The sequence below is a fragment of the Papaver somniferum genome, unplaced genomic scaffold (assembly GCF_003573695.1).
Source record: "Papaver somniferum cultivar HN1 unplaced genomic scaffold, ASM357369v1 unplaced-scaffold_117, whole genome shotgun sequence".
Taxonomy (NCBI): domain Eukaryota; kingdom Viridiplantae; phylum Streptophyta; class Magnoliopsida; order Ranunculales; family Papaveraceae; genus Papaver; species Papaver somniferum.
In genome coordinates, this window is record NW_020620714.1 from 7969926 (window position 1) to 7995507 (window position 25582).

The 25582-nt window shown below is 37.2% G+C and overlaps 2 protein-coding genes across 2 annotated transcripts; one reads left to right on the forward strand and one right to left on the reverse strand.

Annotated features, from left to right (window-relative positions):
• Positions 1 to 6823: 6823 nt before the first annotated feature.
• On the reverse strand, positions 6824 to 9634 carry LOC113329910. Its single transcript, XM_026576749.1, has 3 exons — positions 9548 to 9634; positions 7603 to 8178; positions 6824 to 7536 (listed from the first exon to the last, which is right to left on the reverse strand). Exons 2-3 carry the CDS (start codon positions 8135 to 8137, stop codon positions 7442 to 7444), a joined length of 630 nt encoding a protein of 209 aa, XP_026432534.1. The 5' UTR covers positions 8138 to 8178; positions 9548 to 9634; the 3' UTR covers positions 6824 to 7441.
• Positions 9635 to 17831: 8197 nt separating this feature from the next.
• LOC113329781 (pentatricopeptide repeat-containing protein At1g12775, mitochondrial-like) lies at positions 17832 to 24047 on the forward strand. The gene is made up of 6 exons (XM_026576612.1): positions 17832 to 19717; positions 19877 to 19934; positions 21131 to 21521; positions 21916 to 22069; positions 22830 to 22978; positions 23133 to 24047. Exons 1-6 carry the CDS (start codon positions 17839 to 17841, stop codon positions 23973 to 23975), a joined length of 3474 nt encoding a protein of 1157 aa, XP_026432397.1. The 5' UTR covers positions 17832 to 17838; the 3' UTR covers positions 23976 to 24047.
• The last annotated feature ends 1535 nt before the right edge of the window (positions 24048 to 25582 follow it).

Here is a 25582-nt window from a genome sequence, read left to right on the forward strand (position 1 = left end):
TTTTTTTTTTTTCTGATTTTTTAAAATTTTTAGATTAGTGTTGATTTGGGGTTTTTACTGATTAGGGTTTTGATTTTCTGGATTTTTTGTTTACTGATTTGATGAGCTAACTGAATTTTCCTGTTTAGAAGATGGAATTTGGTTTGGTTTTTGAAGAGGATTTTTTAGTTAATTCTGTGGTGTTGAAATTGATGTTTATAAAATGGAATTTGGTTTAGTTTCTATCAAAGAATGTTTGTATTTGTAGAGGAATTTTTTGTTGATTTTGTGGGGTTTTGAAAATGAGTGATGGTGTCCTGTATTAGTCTGAGATAATGGGTTTTCATTCTAAGGAATGCTCGTATACATGTGGTTCTAATAGTTAAATTCTGGGGTTATTGAAGTAAGAAACCCCCAGACCAAATTTTTTGTCTTTCTTTCTTGGGGTCTGTTCTATAACTAATAATTTCTTTTTGCTTCAGAGATATTCATCATGATGTTGTTTGGAATTGGAATATTGGGTTAGTGCCTTAGTGGTTATGAATCATGATCATTTCCAGTATGTGGATAAAGGGGTTTGTCAAGAAGAACTGAAAACAGAAAAATAATTCTCAAAAACACTGTAATGGAGCTATAGTGTGGATAGTGAGACTAGCATACGATTCTTCTTTCATGTCGTCGACAAAGACTTGATTTTTCTGATTTGGGTTTTGCTTAAAACTGAAGAATCTGTTGAAAAAATACAATTTTTCTTTTTTGAAGATATTAGAGAAAGAAAGAAGTGGTAATGTCTGCTAAGCTTCTTCAAGCCCTAACAGAAGATAGCTCAGATCTGCAGAAACAAATTGGATGTATGACTGGGATTTTTCAGATTTTTGTAAGTTCAGTTTCCTTTTCTTTCAACATAAAATTGAATCTGTAATCTAAATTTTCTAATTGTGGTGATGTTTTTTTTTTTGGTGATTAATCTATGGGTGGTGATGTTTTTGAGAACTTTATTCGTTAAATTAAGCTTTAATTTTGTTTTAATTAAAATTAAGCTTTAATTTTGTTTTAAACTAAACAAACCGGGTAACCCGTGAACCCGCAAGCTTCACCCGTTACGGGCGCGGGTTGAAGAAATGACCACCCGTGAAGAATATCGACCCGCAGGTTTTGACCCGTGTTAACCCGAACCCGTGTAACCCGTAACAAGCCAGCCCCGGCCCGCCCGTTTTCCAGCTCTAGTCTGGTCCATAGCGTCACCTAACTATATATGTTGGTTTCGATTCATAAGACAATTAAAACCATGTGTTGGTAATGTCTTATTGAAGATGAGACTGTACTCCTGCCGTTAGGGGGGGAAGTAAACCATTATAAGGAACGTCGTGAAATGTCTCATCTCTTGTCGAGCTTGTAGCTGTTTTTGGGTACTTTTTGTGTAGTTAAAATAAAACCCAAAAACTATCATGAGAAGAATTACCTTTGAAAATCAGGCAATTATGGAACCAGAAGTTTCCAGAAATGAGATGGTAATATTTCCGCCATGATCAGGAAAACTAAAATGCCACCAGAAGTTGGCATGAAAATCCGCCACCGGAAGTTTGCCAAGAGTAGGGTTGATAACCTTTAAGGTTCTCCCACTTTAGTCAGGGGGAGAAACGTCACCATAAAAGGAAGGTGCAAATTATGATAACCTAAAAGGTTATCCCGCCTTAACCAGGGGGAGAAAAACTTCCACCTGAAGATGACATGTATTATGTCGATAAAATTTAATAGTTTTCCCTTGAAGTCATGGATATGACAGGAACCACCTAAAGGTTGCAGTGAACAATGCCGACAAATTAAATAGGTTATCTGATTAAGTGTTTATCCTGATCAAAGAAAGTATGGCTGCCACTAGAACTGGCGTGAGACATCTTCCTTGTTTTCTCACACCAAGATATTGGATGTAATTGAGGTGTTGGAGATTACTCATGATTAAAACAAATAACTGCAGTAGCTCTGGGAAATTATTGTTCGTCACTTGCTTGAGCATGCAGACACGTGAAGTTGTCTCAGCAGGTTAAATCATACATTTCGCAGTGACGAAGTCGTGTTTTAAAACACGCTTGAGGCCTGAATAACTGCCTCATATACGCCTCTTAAAAGAGAGTCCAATCATTTTTCAATATGTAGTGCTCTTGAAGAGAGACTATAGATAGTTCTCGTGGAGACTATCAGAATATGATCCACATTCTCTAAGCTTATACTTCATTAAAATGAGGATATCATAATGCCCCTGAAGTGGCGCTGGTACCAGTCTATGGAATTTTCATGAATGTTCATGCACTAGAGAATGTGTTAGATTCTATATAATTGTCGATTATTTTACAATAGTGGTTGTGTACCCCTCTGCAGAGGAACATCGACATTATGATTGGCATGCATATAATTGGTTCCTCTATAACTAAGATAGAGGATGAAATCCCTCGAAAAAGCGTAATGTTCGGATCCGACTCACACTGTAAAATTGTGAGGCCTGAAATTACAGGTTGGTGTTTGAGATGATGCGCAGAGAAAGTAATATAATCGCTCAAGGTGCGATTTAAAAGGTTTCCTGCTGAACCCCAGGATTGGTTCTGTAAAACTAAAATTATTCTCCTAATATTGATGCACTTTAGCATGGTAGTCACTGAAGGACTCATATTGCATCTTGTTATTACTAGTAATTGTAATGAATCCCTGAAGGATTCGAGATTCTCTAACTCAGACAGCCAGCCACCTAACTTTGTGAATTATGTCAGGCTTGAAATTTAGTCATAATCACCATTTTGAAGAGGAGAAATTTATGAACAATCCTTTGTGTATTTTATGTTCTTGGTATAAGGTTAAAATCCGGATGAAATGATGATATCATTTTTGGCTTCTGAAAGAACACTTAGTAGCACTAAAATCCACACTTGAACTAGATTTTTGAGATCTCGCTGAAATCGAAAGATCTTCTCGACATGAAGTTCGAGGACATGCTATCATAATAAAACTTGCATGTATATACCAGAGTATCTAGTTTTGATACTCGTAATACTTATCGTGCTTCTAAATTAGCACCATTACTGGGAAGTGATCGATTTATCTGATACGTACGTTAAACTTATGGTCCAGAAGTACCATATATGGATATAATGCATGCATTATCTTGTGTTTTCTAACTTTTGTTTTGCAGGTTATACTTTTAGATGCTGAAATTGATTCAATGGTATTTATGGGTTTACAAAAGGCCTTTAATTATTATGCCTGAAGTTAAAGAGGAAAATAAATTGGTGTGCAATGGAATGAGGATTTAAATGCGAGGTGTACAATGACGATTATGCACCCGACGCAAGACCTGCAATCAATCCTCCATAAACTGCAAATGAAAAGGAAGAAATAAGCAGGGAACTAACTTCCCATTTTCTCCTCTCGTCTCCCTCTGTTCTTCTTCTTTAGTTTAAGTTTGGGCATTTGTTAATTAATTACCCTATTCTTACAGCAATATTATTGTACCTGAATCTCTAGTAGGTCAATGTTTAACGAGGCTATATAATGTTTGCACCACCTCCCGCTTTAAGAAGTCATGTTTCAGGGGGAGTAAACTCGTACAATTTTTGGCTGGACTAAAACGCGTTGTACTCTTTTTCCTTTGCTAAAGTTTTGTCCTGATGAGTTTTTTCCTTGTCAAGGTTTTAACGAGGCGGCATATGCGTGTTCAGCACCATTATCGAGCGACATCCGTTGTACTCTTTTCCTTTGATCTGGTTTTGTCCCACGTGGTTTTTCAGACGAGGTTTTTAACGAGGCAACATTAGCATTGACGTCAGCATTATTATGAACTTTGGGCACTCAGGTTTTGTCCCAAGTGATTTTCCTGGTGCGGGTGTTCAGGTTTTGTCCCAAGTGGTTTTCTTGACGCATTTTTGTCAAAGAAAATATTTTGTGGCGGCGACCACCCTCATTCCAAATTCAGTTTTTTCCCTAAATGGTTTTCCTGACACGGTTTCGGCGACCGGAGAAAATTCGTGACGACCATCATCACTTTAAAGCTATCAGTGTTGTACCCTTTTTTCTTTGACCAGTTTTTATCCCAGTTGGATTTTTCTGGTAAGATTTTGACGAGGCAACAAATTTTATTCGGGTTTTTTCCTGTTAAGTTTTACCAGCAAAGCTTGACAAGTACATATTTTATCAAGAATGGTGGTCATCCAAATTTGGGAGTGTTGTAAATTCGATCTTTAAAGTGGCTAACCCACGAGATTAAGATAAAAGTAAAATGGATAAACATATCCATATGTTATGACACGTTCCACCAGTTGACAACTACAATTTATTGGGACCCACATAATCTGTGTGCACAAGACACAAATGCATTGACGTGTGAAGAAGATTGTTAGTGTAAGTGATGATTAATCACTTCCTCCCGCACCTATATATACCCCTTGTGGGCACTCCGTAATGGCTAACAGAGAAGAAATGAAAAGACGTTTTTCTATTTGTTGCTTGCTTATGTTTTCTCGGCAATATTGCGTGTACTCCCCTTAAAGATAGCTAATTAGTGTTTCCTCTCTAAATAGATTGAAATTAGCGTTTCCTTCCCACGTTAGTATTTCCGTCCATAGCTAGGTTAGATGACTCAGCACCTGTGCACGCGTGGAAGATTCTGTACAATTTTATTAGTGTTTCCTCCTCACTGTAAATATACTAATTAGTATTACCTCCCCTCCCTGCACAGGTGCTGAATCATCTAACCGAGCTTTGGACGTAAAGACTAATGTGGGGAGGAAACGCTAATGTCAATCTATTTGGGGAGGAAATGCTAATTAGCTATCTTTAAAGGGGAGGAAACGTAAAATTACCCTCTTGTTTTAATTATGTCCCGTACATACCATTATATCCCGTACATTTTAGTGATTTAGAGAAAGACGTTAGCAATTAGATTGTTTATCATCTATCATTATAAAAGACATTATAATTAATTATATTATACATAGTATTAAAGGCATATACAGGTTCATACGTTTCAAAATTAGTACCAAAATAAAAAATAAACATTTATTATATTTTTACTTTTCAAAATCAGTCAAAACTTGCATTTAACATTTACATTACAAAACTAGCACCCAGTGCGTCAATAATCTTGAAGAAAGGAATCAAAACAAACTAAAGCAAGAGCAATCATGAATCAAGCGGACAATGAGATGGATAGATGATCATATCACAAATTCACACATCAAATACATATCAGTTAACAGGCATACCAATCAATCATGCAAGGACACTGTCGATCATAGAACAGTAAAAACCATTTTACTATTCCAACTTTATTCCATAGACCCTACTGTAAAACATGTAAAATAATCACCACACATCTATTGATAAAATCAAAACATACCAACTTTTATACACACAGAATCACAACATCAATATTCAATATAATAATATAAAATATAATATATATATGATGACCATTAAATTAAAAATATAATAATAATTTAATTCATAAACAGACAAGATATGGATGAGTTTTGAAAATGTAGGCATCAAATCGTACATACATATAAAATAAGGGATCATGGGTAATCGATTATTATATCTCACTTAGGATATATTTGAAAAATATATACTGTACTCGGGGGGTGATGGTTTAGTAGCAGTAGGCGGCAAAGTCGCTTCCATAGTACCTTTTTGAGAGAACAAAATTCATGTGATAACCGTAGATGGAAGACATCACATCATTCGATAACCATAACAAACATTTTTTTTTTCATGTTAGGAAGTGATAAGAAAATTAAATAAATGGAAGTTTAGGAATACCGAGATGTGTTCACTTACTTTGCGCAACCCAACATAGAAAACAAAATCCTCTTCTGTGTTTCACGGATCTTTTTGCAGCAACATGTGTACCTTTAGAGATTCCCAGAACTATGATTCGTTGATAAAAAAAGAAAAGAAAATCTCAATGGAGAAAGAGTCCGTGTCGATAACGTTTTGGAGTGATAAAGGGACAATAGAAAAATGAAGAGAGAAGAACTTTTTAACCAGATATAGGCATATCTTTTGTGGTGGGTGGGGTGGGGTGGGGTGGTGGGTGGGTATGTCTTATGTTCGCCATATGGGATTAGTTTGGTCGGGCAACGAAAACATAGGCGACCATTACCCTTTCAAGTATTAGTCCTTTGTTCCCGTCTTATCATATCTTTCGTATCATTGCCTCCGCAAGTTATTTGCGTGCGAAAACATCCTAGGTCTAGGTACTCCCATAAGCAATAGCCCAATGACATTGCCGTGTTTGACATAATTCAGCTTACTAATGGAGAGTGTCGTCCTTTGTCTTCCCATGATTTCCTCTTCAAGGAAGTGTACCCTTATCTTCAATCTCATCCGGTTTTGTGGTTACGAAATCACAACCTAATTGGGGTTTCTTGAGGATCGGGTGTCCCGTAGCCAGGACTTGCTAAGTATGACGAAAGGCACTCCAGACTCTTCGACACCCTTAGCTCAACCGTGTATCTCAGCGCGCCGGTCAATTTCTACACCCCTTGAACAGCGAATTTATTCCCCTGAGTTGTTTGCTCAGGAGCCTCCTCCGGATAGGCTTTTATTTCGCCCCTAATTCCATGTGCCAAGGTTGGTTTCCCCTGGCTCATGCTTTTCTAGGTTTTTCCTTAATGTGACGCATTTTAGGTCTTACGTGTTTGCCTCTTGTGTGCTATACGAATTAGGTTGCACGCCATCATTGGAAGCCTAGCATCCCTAATTAAAGGTTTTAGATATTTGATTTTTTATTCCCTCCCATTGAGGTTTTGCTTTTGTACTTGCACTTGATGCTATTTTTGTGATTTGATTATTTGAAGAAGAAATTTCGCATTGAACATTCATAAACTGGATCATTACATGATGGAGATTTCTTATTCTTTAGTTAATCCATTCGCTTGTATTTCCCTTTCTTTATCTAAGTAGAACGTATCTTTTGGTAAATTTGCCTCTCTGATTGGTTAAGTTTTCGCCCTTCTACTCCATATAATTCGCATTCTATATTCTTCCATATTTTTCTTCACAACGTAAGGTCCCTGCCACATTTTCTCTTTAATATTTTTCGTTCCCTTCTGGTGTGGTGGAGCAACGCATAATACTTTATCATCCTTTTTTTAGGTATGTCTTGTTTGCCTTCGAGATAATACTTCTTCTGTCCCATGATTCTACTTCCCATTTTGTGAAGTAGTTTTCTCCTGATATTGACGAGCCTTCGATATGTGTTCCTTCTTTTGTATCCTTCCAGAATTTTGTGATCGGGTTTGGTGGGAGTGTAGGAGTGGTGTTTGAACGATCATTATCTTCACCCTTGCTTATGGTGCTGGAAATTAATCTTTCTTTCCTTTTTTCTTCTTTCTCCCTTTCTTTTGCATTTTTTTGCTTCCATGTGCGTCTTTCACATTGATCAACATCGATTTTATTGCAATCTCTAGCTTCATCTTCTGAAGTATCTCCTCTGATTATCCCAATTCCCACTGGCATTGGGAACTTTATGCACTGGTGGAATGTCGAGGCCATGCCCGTTATACCCTGCAGCCATGGTTTGCCAATTAAAACATTGTAAGGAGATTCAACGTCCATGACACAAAATGTTACCTGTGTTGTCATGTTGAGAAGTGGTATGTCCATTGTGACTTAATTTCGAACTTGTTGTACATCCAGGGAACAACGGTCTTTCTGCATCTTTCAGCAACTTGTAAAATTTCTGGGCCTCCACATGCGGCTCATCTGGAACACGATCATGCTGACTTGATCCATTTGTATTGGCTTGATCTGGAAATTCACCATCCCCGGCGAAAAACCTTGATTCAGGGAACGCAGCTTGTAACATCCCATGCATATCACCCTCACCTATAACATTTGTGACTTCTTCCCCAATATTATTAACTAGCTCTTCAGGTTCTCCATGTTTTGTCCAACAAGTGTAACTATGTATTATTCCATTCTCTCGAATGTGCTCTCGCACCACATCTCTACCCAAGCAGTTCACATTATTGTATCTCAAACAGGGGCAAAAAATACTTTCACCTAAATCAGGAGTACGATGAGACCAAGCAAAATTTATGAATTCCTCGCATCCACGAAAATAGTCAGGGTGGCATCTACCCTTCTGCATCCAACTTTTATCCATCTAAGCTCAACAAAGCTTAACAATGATAAAACAACTAGCTCCTGCCAAAATTTAGGAAATCCCAAAATTAGTTTACCAGTTTGATTAAGACCTTAAACTCATCAAAAATTCTTAAAAATTCAACTATCTTATCAGATTATGAAATTACTTTGACATAAGATGGGACTTATTCAATCATAAGATGGGTTCCTGCTGTATTTCAGTTAACATTGAGAGAAACTCAAGATTGATGTCAAGAAGTTAGGAAAGAAGAAAGCTATTTACATTTCAGTTACAATTCCACATTCCTATTAATGAAGACGGCATTTAACATGGAGAGATACTTGTTACAAATCTGAACGTATCCAAGTCTAACATAGTTGCACAGTTGTAAGAATACTTCAAGGCCTTGAAGAAGTCTGAGGTAAATTTGAAAGACCTGGAGTATATACATGTGCACAAGACTGCTAAACTCTTGGAAGCTTCTGTAGTATGAAAGCTATTTAAGTCTCCAGCTGCTGGTAAGAAAAATTAAGTGATGAAAGCTAGATATACATGTTCACTTAAATGCCAAATACATTTAACAAAGGATCCAACATGGCATCATCTGCCAGAATAAGCACCTAGATGTGCAGCAGTTTACTCACATGCCTATGAACTAGTATGTTGTATATTTGCATCCATATTAATCATATACCTGGACTAATATGGCTAAAAAAGTATGTTGCACACGCCACATTAATGATGTCAAGTGTCTGAATGTGAAAGTGGTACATTTACAAAAGCAAAATCTAGTTGCAATTAGAATTTTTAGAATTGGTTTTGCCGGGATATTTTCTTCTATTTGCTGGGAAATCCACTGAAACTTGTAAGTTTTTCTTTTAATTCCCTTCACTATGCATCAGCTTGGTTAAATAAATTTAGTATAAAAGCTAAAGAACTCTTGGGTTAGTGATGAAAGCTATAGAGCTCTCCAGCTTGGAACGTTAAGTGAAACCTACTTGTAAAGTTAACTGTCAGGTGCCGAAAATCATTGTTGACAGTTAAAATATCACATGAATAATATTCTACTCACTAATTAACATTACTTATCCGTTCAATTGGATAATCCACCGGTAATCAACATGTCCAGCTATTATCGTAACTACTTGGGATTATCCCGGAGTAGAACAGGGTGCTGGTAATCAACTAATAACACAATCTACACAGACGTAATTACAATTGATAAGGCTCAGAGATGTCATTACTATCTACAAAGAAGATCTTATGATTTTTACCAATTGATTATTTCAGAAATACTAAAACCAAATACTAATAAACAAACTAGGGTTTTGCAGTCTGACCTAACTAAAAACAAACCGGTATATAAGAATTTATATAAAATACAAGTTTAGAACATGATGAAACTGTAATAAAATTAAGAACCCATACCTCAATTTTTTGATTAAGAAGGAATCCCTTTGTAATCAGTTTACCTGTTCAGGCGGAGACTAAGAAGAAGCTCCGTTTCTTTCTTGTTTTTTGTTTTTAGTTCTCGAATATGTAAAAGTGAAACTGATATTTGTGGATGCTTTTGTTATGCACGTGATGTCACGTGAAATGAAAACCATTCTTTGTTTTTTCTTTTCTTTGATAACTCACACGTGATGTCACATCAAATTAGGGCTGTCAATGGAAGAATATCCGTCGGATATCTGGATATCCGATATCCGACAGGTTAAGAACTATCGGATATTCGATATCCGAGAATATCCTATAGGATATCAAAATCAGATATCGATATCCGATAGGTTAAGCTATCGGATAACCGATATTTATCCGATAATATCCGTTAATAACAAAAAAATCTGTAAAGGTGAAATTATTCTCATACTGTCATACATAAAACTTGGAAACAGAACTCATAAGATGGCATGTACCTAGTACAACAGCTTCCCTCGCATTCTTTTTACTGTTGTATCTTACTTTACAGTCCCTTTCAAATTCATCCCACACTGGTGACCTTGTTGATCTAAGCTTTTTCTTCAGAGCAGTTATCAGTGGATCCTCACCAGCTTCTCTATCTTCATCACCTGAGCCACCTGTATGAGAGCTTGGCATGTTGATGTTATCATCAGTTGGGTTTTCTTCTGGTTCTGTTGAGCCAATTGCTGAAGCTTGAACACTTTGTGATTGTGAACCATCCCTAGAAATGATAGCATTTGATGTAGTTTGGGGCAAAGGGGTTGACTTTGAGGTTGCAACTGTCTTTCCCTTGGCTGGTTTTTTAAACATTTTTGCAATTTCCTGTATTGAAATGTAGATGCCCATAGGGTGAGAAGGATATTGTATCATAAGCTAGAAGGCAGTGGAAGACACAAGAAATAAAACAGTAAGTTACAAAAGATATTTTCACTATAGCTAACTAGAAGTAAAAGCTACTAAGCTAGATTTCTGTATCCGGTTTCACTAATTTAATTTGAGCAGGAATCATACAAAGAGGGAAACTAAGACACATGAAACTCTCAAGCATCAATGCTACAGAGCACTAATAATACCAGCTTAAAGAAAAGACACTGAAAGCTTAGTCTTTGTTCCCCAGTCCCTAGTTCATCCAATACTATCATGTGTATGATACAACATTACCAAATCATTTTCAAGAACAGTGGTCACATAATCACATTCCCCTAATTATTCTAAAAATCTCTATGATGCATTTGCTGAACCCCTAATTCACTTTTCTCAAATCAAAAAAAAAAAAGGGAAAATCATACAATAATCGATCTAAACTACTAAAAACCCTATATCCATCCAACATCTAAAATTCAAAAACCAAAAATTAGAAGAAAACTCACATCAAAAGATATTCATCAGTTTCCCTATTTCCATAAAACTTTCATAAACTTTCATAATCTCAGATTGTTAGGCCTCATATTCTTATTTAAGAATAAAACCATCTCTAATCTTTCTCTAATTTCATCATACCCTAAATTTTTTTGCAAGACAGAAACCACAAATCCCTAATTTTATGAAAATCGAACACAAAAATCGAATATGGAAATAGAAGTACCCGATTGAGCGGGTGAGTGATTGTCTGATTGATAAGCAAAGCAACTGAGTGAGTGATTGATCGGGAGAGACAGAGAGTGATCGATTGAGAACTGAGAAGAGAAGAGAAGGAAAAAAAGAAAACGAAAAAAATGACTCGGTTCTCGACTGAATCCACTCAATCCAGGCAGTGATAATCGATTAATAGATGAAATTACAATTATACCCCTAATTCTATCGGATATCGGATGTTAACCAAACGGATATAGCCTAATCCGATATAGATAGGTTAAGGAAGAAATATCCGATATTTTTTTTTATCCGATATCCGATAAAACGGATAAAATCCTATAGGATCTCGAATAATCGGAAACGGATTCCGGATATCGGACATATATTGACAGGCCTACATGAAATAAAAATCTTTTTTTTTTGATAACTTATTAATAAAACAATTATATTTTTTATATACGAAGCTATGGCCACCGACGTGTAGCAACAGTGAGTCGAAATATTATTAATTATATTATTGATAAATATTGCTACACTAATGTGGCAAAAATCTAAGTTATTACCACGGCTAATAGTTAGGTGAGGCAAAAAAGTAGTCTTTTGCCTCGACCACTCGTGCTTGTAGTAATAGACTTTCTTTAATGCCACACCGACTACATAGTGAGGCTAAAACTCACCTACTGTCGCATTATTTGTGAATGCGCGGCTAAATAGTGTAGCAATAGACTCATGTTTTTGTAGTGCTTCTCCTTTAGGCTTGTTTGCATCCACATTAAATCCGTATATGTTGCAGGTTGATGGAATAAGATCTGAATCACGTCTGTCTATTGTTCTGAAAACATGATGTCTACTGAGCTTCCTGGGTCCACTAGGATCCTATATATTTCCCAAGTTGTCTATTTCTCTCCTTTTTTCTCCACTTTGATTGTGGTTCAATTTTCAAGCTAATCACCATAAGGTCCGAGTTCCCACACTGTGGTAAGTCTTCTGCACTAAATGAAATAGCTTGTTTCTGCCATTCTTCTGAGGGCGAAATCTTTGCTACACTTTGAATTCCTCCCCTTCATAGTCTCGCGCATGTACCCTTCTTAACACGTTGTCGTGAAAATTCTCAATACTTTTTTGCGAATATATTATTGAGTTACAGTTTAATTGTCGCGCATCTCTGCCTATCTCGATTAGATACGTTCTCTCTGGCTTATTTTCAGATGCTCGATTTGCTTGAGGAGCGTCATTTGGTGGTGGTGGTGGTAACGTTATAGGTATTGGGAAAAAATGTTCCAACTTTCCTTGCTCGATCATCCTTAACATTATCCGTTGAACATTCCTACAGTCTCCAGTTGTATGCCCATTAAATCTGTGATATGAACATAATTCATGGCTTCGTCTTCCAGGTATAGGTTTCATCCCCATGTTGACTGGTATTAGTACTTCCTCCATTAGTACAACAACTTCCCACACCTTTTCGATTGTTGTGTTTAATTGTGGTAGCTTTATATCTTCGAAAACTCGTGCATTAGTGCCAAGTCTCTGGTTGTTATAATATCTTCTCGCCTAGTTGTTGTATCCTCCTCTTTGGTTGTATAATCTTCCAATATGGTTGTTTCCTCCGTACTGTCTTTCTCTGTATTCTCTATCAAACATTTATTGGTCTCTACTATTCATTGCCACTTGCTTTTGATGGTCTTTTCTTGCTGGTTTTTCTTGATTTGCTCTGGAGGTACTTGCTACCGTGTTAGTTGTTCGCCGAAGAAGTCTTGATTTTCCCTCTTTTGCATTGTTAGCTGTTACTAGGAATGATTCCATTTCCTTTTTCTTTTCCTCAAGTAAGTACGATCCTGTTACTCTCACAATTCCTTCATGTGCAGAGAGTCTTTTAACCTGAAAATTTGTATGTACAATAGGTCTGTTGCAAAGAGTACATTGACGAAGAAAAATATCAGATTTCTTTCATCTACTCGTACCGCTAGTTCACTGCTCATTGTCCTCCATCGTGTTGTCAGGCTCCGCAGGCTTTCATTTGTCCTTCTCTTTAGGCTAAAGATCGATTCGATTCCTGGTATCAACATGTTGTTGCTTATGTATGCCCCTAGGAAAATACTTTTTAACTTCCTAAATGATGTAATGCTTCCTTCAGCCACTCCTTCGAACCATTTCAAAGCCTCTCCTGTTAAGCTTGTTAGGAAATACTTACATAATACTGCATCATTATGTTCCCATTGTAATAAGGATATGTTATACGATTTGATGTGCTGCACTGCTCAGGTGAGACCGTCAAAGATACTTGTGAATGCTGGTAAGGTGCATTTTGCAGGTATTGCAGGATATTGAATTTCTCGCGAAAAGAAAGTTTTCCCTGCTTCTTCTATCGCATCCGCTAGTTGTCGCCTACCTTTTTTTTTTTGATTAGAAGAGAAGATTTATTAAGAAGAGAAGAATATACAAAGGTTTCCACCAGAGGTGAAAAGAAAAACCAAAAAAAGGAGGCAAAATTAGACAAAGATTGCCAGCCAATTATTCTGGACAGTACTAGTGAAGTTTAAATGAATTGTTTTTCCTGACGCAGCTGCCCAAGGCAAGATCAAAGCTCTAGCTTTCATTCCCAACTCCTCAACCATTTTGAAAGTACAATTCTGCTCAAAAATGCGCGCTCCGTCCATAAGGTATACACAACTGCCGCAGGGATTAAATCCCACACAAACTTTCCCACTGGGGTAAAGTTGACATGTTGCCATCCTTGTGCAAGCATTCTGAAATTCTTTGGAATTTCCCAAGACCAACAATCAGATGGTAGTACCATCGACCAAACAATGTTAGCAATTTTACAGTGAAGGAAAATATGATCCGGAGATTCAATGTCATCCCCACAGAGAAACAAGAATTATAAATGTCTACCCCTTATATCTGCAGCATACCTATAGTTTTCAACTTGTCATGAATAAGACACCAAAGAAGAAAATTGATCTTAGGTGGAACCGGCTTTTTTCAAATGAACTTGGCTGGAAAATTATCAATACCTGAGTCTCCCGTAAGTTTGGAGTATAGAGATTTTACTGTGAAAACCCCTTCCGTGTTCAAGGACCAACGTCTAGTGTCAGGAATGTTGTTTAGAGCTGGAGGAATGTCTCCAATAACGCACAACAATTCAACAAACATAATAGCTTCCCTGTCATTAAGAATTCTTTTGAAATAAAATTTCCAGTTCCCATCTGCAGTGACCATATTAGCAAGCTTTGAGTTCTTCGTAGAGGCCAACTTGTACAGTGGCTGGAAAATGAAGGCCAAGGAAGCTTCTCCTTTCCAGACATCATTCCAAAAAGAAATTGAAGTACCCGAGTGAATATTCAAAGACGAGTACTTACTCACCAGCTGTGCCGTGTCAGCTATTGTCTTCCAACATGAAACTCCATGAGAAGTTTGTACTTTGTTGGGAACCTAGAAAGAGAAGTTATCCCCATGTTTATCTAATATGATTTTGTACCGCAGCCTATTTTTTTCCTGGCTAAATCTCCAGCACCATTTCGCCAACAGGCATTGATTCATCTGCTTCAGATTGCAAACTCCCAAGCCCCCTTTTTCCTTGCTAGCACAAACTAAATCCCACTTAACAAGGTGAGATATTTTAGAAGTACCATTATACTCCCAGAGAAAGTTTCTCATCTTTTTTTCCAGAATTTTTGTTATTTAAGATGGAGATTTAAATAACGAGAAGTAATAAACCGGTAGCGAGCTTATGATGCAATTTAGAAGATTGAGTTTACCTCCCCTTGATAGAGAAATTTTCCTCCAAGAAGAAACCCTCTGATCAAACTTTTCTATAATTGGATTCCAAATTGCCTTAGAGGTGGGATTTTCTCCCAGTGGCATGCCCAAGTAATGGGATTTGCTCCCAGTGGCATGCCCAAGGCAGAGTGTCAGTGGTACATCCCAATTTTGTTGCCCAAACTGATATATCTGGGACCTCCCCTATTGCTATAAGTTTAGTCTTCATGTTGTTGACCTTTAATCCAGCAATGTATTCGAAGCACTTAAGAGCTGAAAATAGGTTATGAAGTTCTTCCTTACGATCATCAATAAAAAAGATAGTGTCATCAGCGTAGTGCAAGTGATTAACCTTGATACTGGTTGGAGAGACGGAAAAACCACTAAACAAGTTAAGATTTGAGGCTCTATCCATGTATCTTGAGAAACCCTCCATGGCTATATTGAAAAGAAGTGGCGAAACTGGACATCCCTGCCTAACCCCACGAGTGCTAGAAAAATAACCAAAGGAACAACCATTAATCAATACTGAAAACGTGGAAGTTGAGTAACAAAATCTCAGCCATTTGCAGAACTTTCTAACGAACCCCATTTGGCCTAGGATAAACTCCAAGTACTTCCAATTAATCCTGTCGAAAGCCTTTTCTAAATCAATTTTGCAGATGATTCCTGCCTTGCCAGATCTCAGTCTTGAGTCGACTAGTTCATTAGCGATTAAGGTTCCATCTATGATTTGCCTTCCCTCAATATATGCACACTGGACCGGGGAAATCAGCTTGTCCATAACTAATTTGAGTCTAGTTGCCAACACCTTTGCAATGATCTTATAAACACTTGTTAGGAGGCAGATTGGTCTGCAGTCCTTTATTGTTTCCACATAATCTTTTTTTGGAACCAATGTGATGAATGTTGAATTGTGTTTGACGTCGATTTGCCCTGTAGAACAGAATTCATGGACCGTGCCCATTATATCAGATTTTAGGAAGCTCCAATAGTTCTTGAAGAAAAGTATGGGGAAGCCGTCCGGACCAGGTGTCTTGTCACAACCGAGATCCTGAATAACTTGCCACACTTCAGTTTCGGTGAAACTTGATTCTAGGATTGCACTCTCTTGCACATTTATCTTATCAAAGTCCAAACCTTCCAGTTCCGGCCTAATGATCTCCTCTTCTGTGAATAAGTTGCTGTAGAAATCCACAATGTGTTGTTGTAGTATAACTCTGTTATCTACCAACCCCCCATTAATGTACAGTTGTTTGATCCTGTTACTTCTTCTTCTTGCCGACGCTTTACTCATAAAAAACGCAGTGTTTCTGTCACCTTCTTGTAGCCACTTGGTCTTCGACTTAATCTTCCAAGACAACTCCTCCATTTGAGTTGTTTTTTCGAATTCAGACTTTAATGAAAGAATGTTATATTTGTCTTCCTCAGAAAGTAAATTGTTCTCCGCCATATTATCTAGAACCTGGATTTCAGATAAAATTCCATTCAATATTGTAGTTGTATGTTTGAACACTTCCTTGTTCCATGTACGTAACTTTTTTTTGAGGGCCTTTAGTTTCATCCACAGAACTGAACTTGGGGAACCTGTAAAAGCAAAATTCAACCACCAATCTTTCAAAAGAGTTAGAAAATCAATCTCTAGGAACCACATTGCCTCAAACCTAAAAGGACTTGGTCCCCAACTAGGGTCAGAAATGTTGGAATATTTTCAACGCCGCTAACCAAAGGGGGGTCCTGGGGGGCATCGACGGTTTTATTTGGCCGATAAAAGCCTGTTCGAAAATTTCGAATCCAAAAGACACCATTGATGTCTGTTGATGAAGGAACCTGACGTTTCGTGAATAGAAACCTGTTGGCGAATAAAAACCTATTCCCAACAGGTGCAAAACCCTTTATAAATAGCTTCTCCCAGTTTCGTTTAACATATAAGAAAAATCAATCTGTTTTCTCTGTTTCAAAAAGCATCATCAGAAATCTCTTTGTGTGTTCTTGATTGAATCAAGGGGTACAAACCTTGAATTCAGTTTTCGTTGCAGGGCTTTCATTGTATCCTGAAGGCAATATTTCACATACCTGTTGTAATCGCCAATTGTTATTGGGAGGGTAGAAATATTTGTCTAAAAGAAATTTATACAAGCCTTGAAAGTTTTGGAGTGCAACACTTTCTTCTCTGATTCATTCATCCTTTGTGAAACCCAATTTTTTCCAACAAGAAATGTCTAACAAGATAGGGATATGATCTGAAGTTCGTCTGGCTCTGGCAAGTTGAGAAATGAGTGGAAAATGGGCTTGACGATGAGTGTAAGTCAGAAAGGATTAAGAAGCTTGACGATGGTTTGAGATATTTTGATCAATTGATTTTTGAGAGGCCATTACCATCTAATGATAAATTCTGTCATATATTGAGTTCACTGTCGAAAATCAATCGTTATTCAGATGTGATTAAGTTGTACAAGAAGATGAATTTGGTTGGTGTACAACCCAGTATTTATATACTTGATTGTGGCAATCGGGAAAATACTAATCAAAGTCTATCGAAAAGATAATTAAGATGCGTATATCTGTAACATTCTCTCTTCTTGTTATCTGTACCATTTCTTTTGATTTCATATGAGAGGAGAAAATCAGGAAGTAAGTTACCCTTTCCGGCAGCTTTAGCCTTCTCAGCGTTCTTCTCCCTAGCCATCTTGGCCTTCTGGCCGTTTCCTCCTCCCATGGTTGCTCCAAACTTTGACAAAAATATGAGATAGTGCAGGGAGATAGAGAAAGAGAATAGTCTTCACGGATTTACGGGTTGTACCCGCGGGTTAACGGGCCGGGAAGGGTTAACCCGCGGATTTTGGCTTGTTTGCCAGCTTTAAAAGACCCTCGGTTTTCTCGAAGTTTACAGTTTCTCTCTCTCAAACAAAATCATAAAAATGAGATCGAGTCAAAGAGTACTGCAGCTTCATACAAGAGTTGCAATCCAAAATTGTTATCGTTTTAATAAGTCATTTCAGCAACATAATTATGAAATATTTGTGAGGAATTTTTATGGTTCAGGATCTCACATATCAAAACTTGAGCGTTTTGTGAGGGATGAGTGTAAATCAGGAAGGATTAAGGAACTCGATGATGGGTTGAGATACTTTGATCAGTTGGTTTCAGAAAGGCCATTACCATCTAATGATACATTTAATCATGTGTTGGGTTCGTTATCTAAAATCAAATGTTATTCAGATGTCATTTTGTTGTACAAGAAGATGAGTTTGGTTGGGGTACAACCTAATATGTACACGCTCAACATTTTGATAAATTGCTGTTGTACATTAGCGAAAGTTGATCACGGGTTCTGTTTGCTTGGAGAGATCATTAAAAGAGGTTACCATCCTGATACAATCACTTTCAATACACTGATTAGGGGGTTATGTCTTCAACAAAAGATTGATTTTGCAATCCAAGTGTTCGACAAAATGACTAAGACGGGTATTCAACCTAATGCTTTTACATGTAATACTCTTATACATGGGCTGTGTAAAACTGGTCAAGTGGGTCCTGCTCTCAAGTTAAAAAATAACATGCTTAAATGGAATTGCAGACCCGATGTTTTTTCATATAATGCCATTACAGATACTCTTTGTAAAGGAGGTTTACTTGATCAAGCTATGGTTCTCTTCACTGAAATGCTTCAGGATTCCAATGTTGTACCCGATGTGGTTGCTTACAATATTCTGATTAACGGGTTTGGCAATTCGGGCCGGCTAAAGGAAGCAAAGAGACTCTTCGACGAGATGGTTAGTAGAGGAATCTCCGCAGATGTAAGGACGTATACTTCTTTGATTCACGGTCATTCCCTACATGGTCAATGGAAAGAAGCAAGAAGATATTTTAATGAAATGATGGATCGAGGGATTTCACCCAATACGATTACTTTTAGCATCTTAATAGATTCGCATTGTAAAGATGGGATGACGGAAGATGCTTGGGGGTTATTTAAACTAATGGACAAGATAAACATACAGCCGAATCGGATTACTTATAATTCAATGATGGATGGTCTGTGTTTGGTAGGCCGGTTGAAAGATGCGGTGAAGCTGTTTGACTCTATGGTAGTTAGGGGCATTGAGCCAAATGAGGTCAATTACAATGTGTTAATTGATGGGTATTGCAAGGGTTGCAAGTTGGATGAAGCTGTGCAGTTATTCAAGAAGATGATAGAAAATGGATTAGAACCGACAGTAGTTACACATAATATTCTTTTAAGGGGTCTATTCCGAGATGGAAGAGTTAAGAAGGCAAATAATTTGTTCAATGAGATGCAAACCTTTGGTCCATTTCCAGATGAAGTTACATTTGGTACAGTGTTGGATGGACTCTGCAAGAATGGAAAAATTGACGAAGCGGTAAAAATGTTCAAATCCATGGAGGGGACAAGTATCTCAGCTAATACTCGCATATATACCATTCTTATTCATGGTTTTTGTCGGGCAGGCAATTTGGAAGATGCAAGAAAATTGTTTGATGAAATTCCAAGAAAAGGATTGGTGCCTAATGTAGTAACTTATACCACGATGATGGATGGCCTCTTTCGAAGCAAGATGTTATTGGAAGCTAACAAATTAATCACGGAAATGGAAGAAAAGGGTTGTTCACCAAATGTTATAACATATAATACCATCATTAAGGGTTTTCTTACAACAAAGGAGACTGACAAGGCATTGCAATTTCTTACTAAGATGCGTGAAAGAGAATTCGTACCAAGTGATTCTGTTGTTTCTTTGTTGACAAAAACTCTCTCGGCAGATGAGCTAAAAAAATTCTAGGTCTTTTTATTCGAAAACTCGTAATTGTTGAGGCAGCATGGGTCATCTTAATCAATTATTAACATATTTGGATGTGAATATATTGGTTTCCTATGTGGTCATTTGCTGCCCTTTTCAGTTAACTATTTGTAATTTTTTCTGAAATGGTCTCTAGCTGCTGCAGCAATTTTTCCGGATGGCATTGAGGCGACAAGAAAAGTTCGATCAATAAGGTACACAAATAGGCTTGTTCGTATATATACATCTTGTTTTTTTGTAAGGTCATCATGGTTTTAGATATTTCAGCTGAAGTGATACGTGTTATCTCATGAGTCTGCGATGTCCTTAATTTTAGTCATTTTACTCAGGTTGATGGTGTACAGTTTTATCTGTTGCATCTCAGTCATGCACAAAGCGCAAAGATTTAGTGGCATGCTTCGATGCATCCGTCGCAGGAGAAACTTGGGTCTGTACGACTAGATCCAGATGAGCAACACGACTAGATTAATACCTGGAGCATTATGATTGTGGAAGTTTCTTGAACAAATCGGTCTAAGTATCAATGGGATATGTTCAGAAAATACATCGTCCTTACAAGATATATAAAAAGAATATAAATGAAGGCGCATAACAGGAAAGCTGAAATGCCTTGTCAGGAACAATGCATTACGCTTTAAGAGGTAAAATTGCATTTAGAGATATTACGATTTGCTCATTACATATCCAGTATCACTGGATAGATGAATTGCAGCCACCCTAAATTCAAAATATTATGTTGAACATAGTGTAAACTGACTAGACAAGTCAATTTTCACTCTGTTTTTCTAGGCCTAGTTGCAAGTATGAATTTTGTGGTTAGCACTACCCATGTCCATTTGGAAGATGTGTTTGTTAATCCAAGTTGGTGATCAATACTATTAATTCAATGTCTGAAGTTTTTTAAAAGAATTCAATGTTTTGGTTATGCTTTAGATAATGAAACGTCGGTAATTAATTAAGTTAAGGTAAACGAGCTAAATATGAGACATTGCACGTCAAAAACGTTCTTAGCAATTAAGGTGGAAAAGGAAGAAGAAACAGTTTTTGTATAAATTGGAAGAACAAGAATCCCTAAGTTCTTAGCATTTCAAGACCGTGTGGAGCGTTTGTGCAAAACCTTATATGGAGGAAGGCTATGCCAAACGAAGGAGACTATGCATACTGCCGAGAACTGGTACAAACTACCAAGTATTGTTGGGATAAGATAATGGACTTTCTTGAAGATCAAAAAATTCCTAATCTTCATCCATGGGCAGAAAACGCTTGGGACAAGTGTGTAAGCCTCGCAAATTCTCCTTCACGTGCGACCTACATTGCCAGAACAATGCAAGTATACAGAACCTTGTGAAACGTTTGTGGCAACCCTTCTCTCGTTCATGGCTTTGCCAAGCAAAAAGGATGTTGTATATTGCCGAGAAATTATACAAACCACCAAGTACTGCTGGGATAAGATAATCGACCTTATTGATGATCCAAATTATCCTACTATTTCTAAACTGCTACATCCATGGGGAGAAAAGGTCTGGGACAAGTGTGTCAGGATTACAGGTTCTCCTTCACCGGCACCAACGTTGATGATCGATAACTCCCCTACACAAGCACCTGCATGGCCCGAACAATGTAGGATTTCCAAATCGAGTAAAGAAACTTTGACACAACTTATGGTCACAAAAACTTTGCCAAGCAAGGAGGACATTACATGTTGCATTGAAATTATTGGAACAGACAAGGATTGTTGGCATCAGACAATGGAGATTCTTGAAGATTCTAATTTCAATTTTGTATTTTGGTCTTCAGCACAACTATGAACTTTGCTGAATGGCCTTCCTGCCCTGTGCACATGCATCCACGAGCAAGAAAATCTTTTGCCCCAACCGTTCCACAAGACAATTACATATATGAAATCTGGGGAAGGTAGCAAATTTTTTTTCTGACCACTACGGAAAAGTCTACCACTAATTTGTTTTGGTGTCAACCAACTCTGTCAGATATACAAGTCTGCAGTCAGTATTGAGAATGACATGAAGATAAGTTTTCATACGCAGTAATATGCAAGTAATAAGGCTTTGAATACTACGAGGATACTTTTCGAAGTTGAGCAGCAGAATATGAAAAGAATCCATGGAATAGATTTAGCAATTTAACATCTACAGTAGATTGTAACTGCGAAAATAGAGAGGTCTTAACATACCTGAGCGCATCACTGTAATGGAACAACCCCTTTCCGTCGTCAGATATTTCCTGTCGGTAGAGAGCACAAACATGCAGATCTCCGGATCCTCTTCAAATGAAGAAAGCATATCAGCCTTATTTGAAGTGCTCAAAGAAGGTTTATCTATTAAAAAATCAGTAAAATCTCCTTCTCCAGATCATTCCTTTCTTTGGACATTTTTCCTCTAGATTTGCAGAACCACCTTCTATATCAGCTAAATCAACAGATGAATCTATGAAATTTGTCAATTAGTCTCTAATTATCATCATTCATTTCTACTGCATCAAAATAGAGTAATGTTTGTGAGAAATTATTCAAAGATTTCACAGCTGGAGAGTTTTGTGAAGGAGTAGTGTATCTGGAAGGATTCAGAAGCTTGATGATGGTTTGAGATACTTTGATATGTTGATTTCGGAAAGGCCATTACCATCTAATGTTACATTCTGTCATGTATTGAGTTCATTATCCAAAATCAAATGTTATTCGGATGTCATTACGCTGTACAAGAAGATGAATTTGGTTGGGGTACAACCCAATATCTTTACGTTCAACATTTTGGTTAATTGCTGTGGTAAACTAGGCCAAGTGAATTATGGGTTTTGTTTGTTTGGAGAGATCTTAAAGAGAGTGTTATCACTTTCACTACACTCATTAAGGGGTTGTGTCTTCAAGAAAATATAGTTATGCCTTTCAAGTGTTTGCTAAAATGACAAAGACGGGTATTCAACCTAATGCTTTTACATGTACTACTCTTATACATGGGCTGTGTACCACTGGTCAAGTGGGTGGTGCTCTGCAGTTAAAAAACAACATGCTGAAATGGAATTGCAGACCCAATGTCGTTTCATATAATACCATTATAGATACTCTTTCTAAGGCGGTTTGCTTGATCAAGCTTTGGTTCTTTTCTCTGAAATGCTTCATGATTCGAATGTTGTGCCCAATGTAGTTGCTTACAATATTTTGATTAACGGGTTTGGCAATTCAGGCCGGTTAAAGGAGGCAAAGAGCTTCTTTGACGAGATGGTTAGTAGAGGAATCTCCGCAGATGTAACGGCGTATACTTCTTTGATTCACGGTCATTGCCTACATGGTCAACAGGAAGAAGCAAGAAGATGTTTTGATGAAATGATGAATCCAGGAATTTTACCCGATACAGTAACCTTTAGTATATTAATAGATTTGGGGGTTGTTTAAACTAATGGACAAGATAAACATACAACCGAATAGGATTACATATAATTCAATGATGGATGGTCTGTGTTTAGTAGGTCGTTTGCACGATGCGGTGAAACTGTTTGGCTCGATGGTGGATAAGGGCCTTGAACCGGATGATTTTAGTTGGAATATATTTATTGATGCGTACTGCAAGAATCGTAAGTTGGATGGAGGTATGCAGATATTTAAGAAAATGAAACAAAATGGATCGAAACCCACAACAGTTACCTACAGTTTACTATTAAGAGGACTATACCAGGATGGAGGAATTAAGACTGCTCAGAAGTTTTTCAATGTGATGCAATCTTTTGGTCTATCTCCAGATGAAGTTACATATGCTACCATGTTGAATGGGTACTGCAAGAATGGAAAAATAGCGGATGCAATAGAATTGTTTGAATCCATGGAAAATACTGGTATCTCAATTAACATTAGCATGTACAACATTCTTATTCATGGTTTGTTTCAGGATGGCAAGCTGGAAGATGCTAGAAAGTTGTTTGATAAAATTCCAAGAAATGGATTAGTGCCTGATGTAGTAACGTATACCACAATGATCAAAGGCTTCTTACTTAACAGTATGTTATTAGAAGCTAACTCATTAATCATCGAAATGGAAGAGAAGGGTTGTTTACGAGATGCTAGAGCGTACGATACCATCATCAATGGTTTTCTTGTAGCAAAGGAGACTGCCAAGGAAATACATTTTCTTCGCAAGATGCTTAAACGAAAATTTGCACCAAGTGATTCTGTTGTTTATTTGTTAGTAGACACCCTTTCGGCAGATGAGCTTAAAAATCTGTAGTTGTTCTTGACATACCTTGTAACTATTGAGGTAACAGCAGAAATCTAAATCTTCATCGTGTGTCTACATATGTGGAGAATATGTGTCTTTATACTTACTCTCAAGATTCTAAGATCAGAAAAATTTATTTACCTTTTGTGCTACTAAATGTAATTAGTATTGATCTAATTTTTTTTCGAGTTTAGCCTTTTATCCAGCTTATACGCATTCTTCCTGACCATTTCTCTGTCATTAGAGTAGCGTTACAGAATTCTGTTCTTCCTGGGTCATATGCTCCTTTTTCAGTTGAACTCCATTCATGTGTATAACGTTGATATTTGTTTAGAAAGCTCCCAGGTGTCGTTCCAAGCTATTGCTGTGACTAGAGTTGTAGCTATTACAGAATGTGACTTCTTTCAGATGGAGGGACAAAAGATCGCTTGGTAAGGATAACTTGGTGCAGTTTAGCCCTTGGCCAAAATCGCATGTATCAGGGTGAGTTATTAAATTACTTCCAATATTTCCTATTTCAATAACAAGAGCACCATGATTGTGGAAGTTTCACGAAAATATCGGTCGTTATATCTGTTAATGGATGAGTTCATAATATAGCATCTATAAAAGTATGATCAGAATTTAGACAAAGACGCATTACAAGAATGCTCGAATGCCTTGTTAAGAACAATGCATTACGCTCTAAGAGGTAAAATTCACATGAAGAGATGTTAGGACATGCTACTAGCATCTGCATGATCAGTGTCTAAATGAATTGCAGCCACCCTAAAATCAATATATAATCACGTTTAATTTGGCAAAATGGTGGCTTCTTTTGAGGTTCTTTGTGTTTAGCATTGTGTAAGCTGAGTAGATAAGTCAATTTTTAACCTGTTTTTCTGGACCCACTTGCAAATATGAATTTTTGGGTTAGCATTTCCCATTTCCATTTGGAAGATGGGATTGTTATTCCAACTTTCTCGACCTATTCATGGCAGGTTCATTTTTTTAGGATTTCTCGACAACCCAGAAAATACAAAAGTTGATTGCAAATCTTAATTTTTAACATGTTTTTGTCTCTCTATATAGACCACTTTCTTACATGGGTGGAACAAAGGGCAACAGTAGAAGCAGCAGCATTTAAGAGGGAACTGAGGCGTCAGAGCGCACCATTACTGAAAGCAGCACTGTGGATTGTAAAGGTATGAAAAACGAAGCTTTCTTTAGTATATCTGACGCTAATAATAGAACTTGCAAAATGCAAGTAGTTTTCAGTTTTCAAGCTTGCAAACTTTCAGAATGTGAAAAAGTAATACTCTCAATTAAGGTAATCGTTAGGAATGTCACTTCAATTCTAAATAATGAGCACAAAACTGCTCTTACAGAATATTATGAATGTCTAGATCTGATTCTTGGTAGAAGCATTATCGTCCATACTACTATCTTATTAACCAAAAACCCTATTGCAGTAGCAATGAGCTGAAGTTGTTTTCCCTGCAAAACATTTAACTCACTATTACAATTGGCATAGAGTTGGAAAGCTTGTTCCCATGCTTATGTAGAATTGATTTTCTTCTTTGATATCTTCATTTCCTATTTCTAGGTAGACTGGAATAATGATACAAATGTTTCCT

Bases quoted from the DNA above. Each gene is read 5' to 3' on its own strand.
- LOC113329910 (XM_026576749.1), bottom strand. From the start codon at position 8,137: ATGGATAAAAGTTGGATGCAGAAGGGTAGATGCCACCCTGACTATTTT. The intron at 7,537-7,602 runs GTAACATTTTGT...CCATGGCTGCAG, and splicing joins TTCTCAACATGACAACACAG to GGTATAACGGGCATGGCCTC.
- LOC113329781 (XM_026576612.1), top strand. From the start codon at position 17,839: ATGAGATCGAGTCAAAGAGTACTGCAGCTTCATACAAGAGTTGCAATC. The intron at 22,070-22,829 runs GTTTATCTATTA...ACTCTTTCTAAG, and splicing joins ATTTGAAGTGCTCAAAGAAG to GCGGTTTGCTTGATCAAGCT. The intron at 22,979-23,132 runs GTTAGTAGAGGA...GTATATTAATAG, and splicing joins AGAGCTTCTTTGACGAGATG to ATTTGGGGGTTGTTTAAACT.